The 6214-nt window shown below is 39.2% G+C and overlaps 2 protein-coding genes across 3 annotated transcripts; one reads left to right on the forward strand and one right to left on the reverse strand.

Annotated features, from left to right (window-relative positions):
• Positions 1-1722: 1722 nt before the first annotated feature.
• Positions 1723-3858, reverse strand: tfpi2 (tissue factor pathway inhibitor 2). Of its 2 annotated transcripts, none has more exons than XM_072370152.1 (5): positions 3646-3858; positions 3299-3472; positions 2908-3087; positions 2611-2784; positions 1723-2257 (listed from the first exon to the last, which is right to left on the reverse strand). In XM_072370152.1, exons 1-5 carry the CDS (start codon positions 3827-3829, stop codon positions 2193-2195), a joined length of 777 nt encoding a protein of 258 aa, XP_072226253.1. In that variant the 5' UTR covers positions 3830-3858; the 3' UTR covers positions 1723-2192. The 2 variants fall into 2 exon arrangements, with proteins under 2 accessions (XP_072226253.1, XP_072226254.1); XM_072370153.1 differs by having other exon boundaries at positions 2601-2784.
• A 970-nt stretch (positions 3859-4828) lies between these two features.
• On the forward strand, positions 4829-5648 carry gngt1 (guanine nucleotide binding protein (G protein), gamma transducing activity polypeptide 1). The gene is made up of 3 exons (XM_072370671.1): positions 4829-4855; positions 4979-5077; positions 5251-5648. Exons 2-3 carry the CDS (start codon positions 4982-4984, stop codon positions 5374-5376), a joined length of 222 nt encoding a protein of 73 aa, XP_072226772.1. The 5' UTR covers positions 4829-4855; positions 4979-4981; the 3' UTR covers positions 5377-5648.
• Positions 5649-6214: the final 566 nt, after the last annotated feature.

A 6214-nucleotide genomic window follows, 5' to 3' on the forward strand; every position in this document is an offset into this window, starting at 1 on the left:
AAAGCTGTACGAGCACTCTCTGGAAACTGTCTCTTTTTGCAAACAGTTATTGAAACCGGCTGTAATTGTAGGGTCAACACTTGTGGCGCCTGGCGAGAGCTGCTCCAATATTCTGGCAGTTGTACACTGCAAATATAGTTTTATATCTGCTGATTACTTGCTTAAAAAAAAGGCCAAATAAAACATACCTACATATATTTATAGTTTTCAGTAAAAAATTATTTTTTAAACTTGCAGTTGATGGAGAAAAATCTTCTCATTTGCATGCAAAACAGAAGTAAGGGTCTTTTTAGGTTTCTTTGGTTGTTGTTTGTAAATCTGCCACTGGGAGGCATCTAAGATGTGTTCCAACTTATCCTGAGGCACCATTAAAAGCATTATGAGATCACTAGATATCACTGTGAATGAAAAAAACAAACATATTTCCACCTGACAAATAGTGAGAATGAACCTTTTTGGTGTAAATGACAATTAATCACCATTGACTTTAAAATTACTCAGTCCAATATGCTGCAGCTAATGAAATAACCAGAGCACGATCAATTCATCCCTGGCTCCCTAAACTACTCCAAATCTTTTGCAAGGAGTATGATATTGCCACCCGTTAATGGGCTAAGACAGCGATTCGTTCTAATTAAAAGTTAACCACCGAGTCGGGCTGGATGATTTATGACAAGATAAGAAAAAGCTGCTTAAAGGTGTAACCAGACTCAGAACACCTGCGCCTGTATGAGCAGCTTCAATGAAAAAATGTTGGGTGTTTTATGATTACTTTTGCATTAATAAAAACCAATATATGCCAAAAAGCTCATATGTAATAATTATTTTTGGCACTTTTTGAATTCAAGTTGTGTTTTCTGTATTAAATACGTCAAAAAGAAAAAAAAGTTTCCCTCAAAGGGAAGTAGAAATAACCCCACCTGCTTCAATGAGGGCAGCAATGAGGATTTCAAGAATATGTGGCCTTTGAGAAGCTGCGTACATGCTGTTAACTCGACAGCCTCTCTCATACTGCTATCAAATAGATGATTTAGCTTCGGTCCTTGAAGGCCCAGCCAGATGCACTGCCTTTTTATTGCTATTTATAGCAGAGCCTGATGGCTGAGTAGCTTCCGTCTGTCATAAATACTTATTGTCTGAAAAATCCCACTGCACTTCAGCTAATAATTTTTTATAGATGGAAAAAGGTATAGATTTAGGGCAGTCAGGATATTCTATAAACACAGAATGCGTTCCCATTTATTCTGTAGTATTTTTAAATTTCCATCGGAGATAAGACCAAAGGCGACCAAAAAGGAAATGCAAATTTGTAAAATCTCATCAAGTAATTGAGCTTTGGATAAAAAATACGTGTGCATGCACTTGTTATCATGTGTATTCACTGTAACTAAATTATGACGGCTAAAAGGCTGCTAGGAAATCATTTCTGGGAGCTGATGATTCACATATTGTAAGCTTACAGCTTACAGTACTCTGAATATTCAAAAACATTCTAATGAACCTGCCATTGTTTTCACTTCCCCCTGATTACTTCCTTCCTGACTCAAGGCTATGCTGAAGCAGCTGAGATCGGCTTGAATGTGTTGCAAAGTATTACCCAATAAAGAGTGGAGACAGCAACATTAGTAAAAAAAAAAAATGGAAGACATGATGTGAAAGTGACTGAGAGAAAATTAAAACCAAAACACAAGAGCTGTTTTTTTTCAGTAAAGGTAAAAGATTATTTGTGTTTATATTCAAGCATGACAGATGAAGTTTGTGTTCACAGAGTTTGGTCATTTTTCAAATGCCACACAATGCAGTCATTTGCTCAAAACAGCAGCATTAAGTACAAAAAAAGGCAGAATTCTTCAACAAATTCTGTACATTTTATAAAAAAAATTGGAGCTGAGCAAATAAAAAGTCTCTGTGATAAGGTATTACTTATACAAAACATACATACATTTCATACATAAAAGTATAAAAATACAAAATTAAGGACATTAGTGCAGTATGAACAAATATAATTAACAGTATACCATAAAATCATATTTGAAAAAGGCCTAATAATACATTACAAATACAGTCTTAATATGTGTATGTGTCCCATAACAACAAAAACGACCTCGTCAACATTAAAGCAATTAAGAAATATGTTAGTTTCCATTAAGGGCTTGTCCAAGTGAGAACTCCTGAGTAAAAGTGTCAGCCATCTAGGTCCTTTTTCTATTCCGCCTCATGCGCCGACTTTTCACTTGGTCCGTGTGCTTTTTTCCTCCTGGAACAAACATCAACAACTGATTAGTACAGCCAACATGTCTAAAGATTGTTGACTTTCTACAGTCAGAATTAAGCAAACAGGAGCTCCCGCAGACAGACTGTGTCTGGAGTCTTATCACTCATTATATGACTGGCTGTATGGTTTGGAGGTCATGCAAATGGTTTCTTTAGATGCCAAACATTTTCTAACCCTGACAGTCTGTGCACATTTTGGTCTCCTCCCAATTCCCCTCTGAGTTAGCTCAAACCAAGTAAGTGGGTCTGAGAGGCTGTTACGATCTCGATGTCTTAAACTGTCCCGTGAACCGTGAAACCTGCACCCCACAGACTCCCCTGCTCACTCTCTCACACCTTTAACACACACGTCCATGCAGCTCTTCCGCGAGACAAAGTTGTTGCTGCTCCCTCCGCAGCCTGAGTAGACGAACTCCTCACACATCTTGGTGGCTGTGTTGAAGTAATAGCGGGGGATTGAGGCTGAACACTTCCCTTTGTCCAGAGGGTCCAGACAGAGTATTGGAACAGCTGTGAAGCACAAAACACTGACAATGAGGCCACCAGTCACAGTCTACCATTCATTTCCACTGCTTGTTTAATCATTTTCTGCGATTTTCTGTCTGTTGTTCACACTTCAAAGTTTCTACTAACTTTTTTTTGGACTGCAGTACTCCAGGCAAGTGGTGAGGTCTTGGAAGCGGTTGGAGTTCCCCCCGCAGCCCCCGTAGTGAAAGGGCTCACACTGCATCGTGGTCATGTTGAAGTGGAAGCGGGGGAGGAGGGCACGGCAGTTCCCCTCCAGTTTAGGAAACCTGCAGATTTGGGGAATCTCTGTGAAGAAGAATAAAAGTGAGACCTCATAGAGAACGGGACTACAACCACAGTGTTTGTGTGTTATGCTTCAACAGACTTTAGTAGGCGATAATGAAAAAAATTTAAAAATAGCATAACCACACCCATGCACTTTATCGCTTCAAAAAAAGTCTAAATCAACCCCTAAAAAGTGTGCACGCTCATTGCACTAGTTTTGGGAGACACTTACTTGGGATTCTGAAACATGTCTTCTGGCACTCCAGATAACTCTTGAAGTTATTGGCGTTACCCTGGCAGCCTCCATAGTAGAAAATCTCGCACTTCTGGGTGATGGTATTGTAGTAATAACGCTCGATATTTGCTCTGCAAGGTCCCTCGTCCACTTGAAGAAGACACACGCCTCCTGTCGAAGAGCCAGCAAGGATATTGTTACTGTTACTGCAAAACCACAATCGAGACATTTGCCAGGTTTAAACATTACTATTACGCCCGAGGTCACGTGATAGCCAAGCTTTTCTAGGGTTTGCGTTATTGAAAAAGCGCACAGATCATTTATTGAACACATGCATTGGTTACCTTTGCCTGAGAACGCCACAACGTTGTAAAAAGAGGAAAAAAATGCAAGTAATGCTAACAAGCCAAACTCCATTGTGTGATTTTTGGTCTCTCCCGCTCTGTCTGTGTCGACCATCCCAGATAGCTCCAGATTTATATTGGCGTTTCTCATGGGAAATTCAGGGGCGGGGATGTAATGACTCATTTCTAAAGAGGATGTTTGATGGAGGTGAATTTATTAATGACATCAGAGTCATAAGTTTTTTACTCTGAAATATCTGCATAGAGGAATGTTAGATGTGACTAAGAGTGTATTCAAGCATATAATAACAATCTGAAGTCTTGAGTGGACTCAAACTGTTGCTGTCAGTGATGACAGGGATAGTGATGATGACGATGATGATGATGATGATGACGGTGACATAGAGACACAGTATCCCTCTAGTCTCTTTGTCAATGTTTCACAAAATTTTCCTCTGAGGGACAGGGATTCTTGTGCAACATTATCTAAACTAGTCTCAGCCATTCTACCAGGTTCCCACCACATACCCGTCTGACTGGATCTGAGTCTTCACACCCGCCCCACACTTTTACTCGAAGCCTTGTGTTATCGTTTGTTTTGCTTGTTGATTGTATCCACCTCCAACATTATGTCTAGAAAATCTATTCTCTTTCTTTACACACTCAAGGATCACCAGTGCTCAGACCTGAGAGCAGCAATATATAAAGGCTTAAGTGAAAACATAAAGCAGAGCTCTTTGGTTTCACCCCACAGCTTTATTTCAACCACTGTGGAGGATGTTGCTGGAAAACTGCCGTGCAGTCATGTTTAGACCAATGATGAGTCCCCACCTTGACAGGTAGAGGCTAAATACAGATTAGCCTTCTTATCAAAATGACCTGATGCATAAAGCAGCCTCCCTTAACCCATAACTAACAGTAAGGAAGCATTGAGTCAAAGTAGCACAAATCCATATTTAATCTGTAATATACAGTAAATATATCTAACTGTACTGATGTCAAAAGAAACCAAACAGACACCTGTGGGATTCTCACCGTCCATTGATAGCGTGTTTGGGCTACTAGTATGATCATTCACTGGGGCCTTGTTTTAATCAGATAAGAAGATTAGAATCGTTTGTGCAGATTACTTTATAACCCAGATTGAGGGAGAGGAGAGGGATTCTTCAGAAGGATTTCAGCGGTGAAGGACTGCTACCTGTAAGCATTCGTAAGTACATTCCTATTCTTTCGGCTTGGTGCGGTGAAATGTAAATTAGAATCCATAACAATCATTTATTTGTCATATGGCAGTGAAAATGAAAAATGTTCAATGTTCCCTTTCTGTTGGCAGAGAATGCCAATCATAAATGTGGATGATCTGACGGACAAGGACAAGGCTGTTATGGAAGTAGAACAACTTAAAATTGAAGTGAAACTTGAGAGGTGGATGGTAAGTTCTTTATACTGAGAGGATGAATACTTCTATTCCTTATTTCTAAAAGATGTTCACTTTATAAAATAGCCTTTTGAATTTTAGCGCACAAAGTGCAATTAGTTACATCAGTAACATTATTTGAAACTATACTAAGCTGCGTTTTGCACATATCTACCCAATTATTTTAGACATCAAAATGCTGTGAGGAGATCAAGGACTACATTCAGGCTGGAGAGGATGAGGACATCCTCGTCAAAGGCATTGCAGAGGACAAGAACCCCTTCAAGGAGAAAGGTGGCTGTGTCATCTGCTAGAATGGACCTGAGGAGCTTTTCGTATCTCAGATTAGCACCCAAGGACATTCTCCCTCCCCACGCGAAATGGATTTGCAGACTGAGACGACTAGAAGGACACAATAAAGACGAATTTACAAAACTGCACGAGCTCCCATGTAAACTATTCCCAATCTTCTGGACAGATTTGTAGCCTTATAATTCTGTTCCTTGGAAAGATGCAATAAATACCAGTGTTGTTTGGCAAAGAGTTTTAATAATGCTTCTCTCTCATGTGGTGTATATAGCGAGCAAAGGGGCCCGTGTGTTGTTTCATACACTGAAACAACTATCATTAAATGTACATGTTTATAACTCAGCCTGTCTCCATGATTCCCTAATGGTTTTTAAACAAGATAAAGGGACAAATACAGCTTCATCACTCAGTTTACATACATTTAGAGTTTACCCAACTTTTCATCATAATGTGATTATTTTGTAGCACGCATCCTGAGTAACATTAAACCGTAATGTTAGCTCTTTAACTTGTGGGGCGTGTGCAAGTGTGAATTATTGTTCATCTTTATTCTTTCTGCATAATATATCAGTTTAAGCAAGCTAAGAAACGTTGTGGGAATAACTGGGAAATCACTAAGGGAAATCAAACTGGGACATCAGGAGATGCAGTAACTCTACAACAAGATAATTAGGACTTTCACCAAAATAATTTTCTTCTTGCAGATTTAGCAATCACTCTAAGAAAATTAGAGGGCTGATTCTTTTTTTTAAAAAAAAATCAAAATATAATGGTAAAAGTGTGGAATAAAGGATGTCTCACGTTCTTTCCAACGCTACAACCCTTCAGTTTCAAGACAGATCA

Source organism: Leuresthes tenuis, unplaced genomic scaffold, assembly GCF_036924035.1.
Source record: "Leuresthes tenuis unplaced genomic scaffold, fLeuTen1.0.hap1 SCAF_18, whole genome shotgun sequence".
NCBI classification, from domain to species: domain Eukaryota; kingdom Metazoa; phylum Chordata; class Actinopteri; order Atheriniformes; family Atherinopsidae; genus Leuresthes; species Leuresthes tenuis.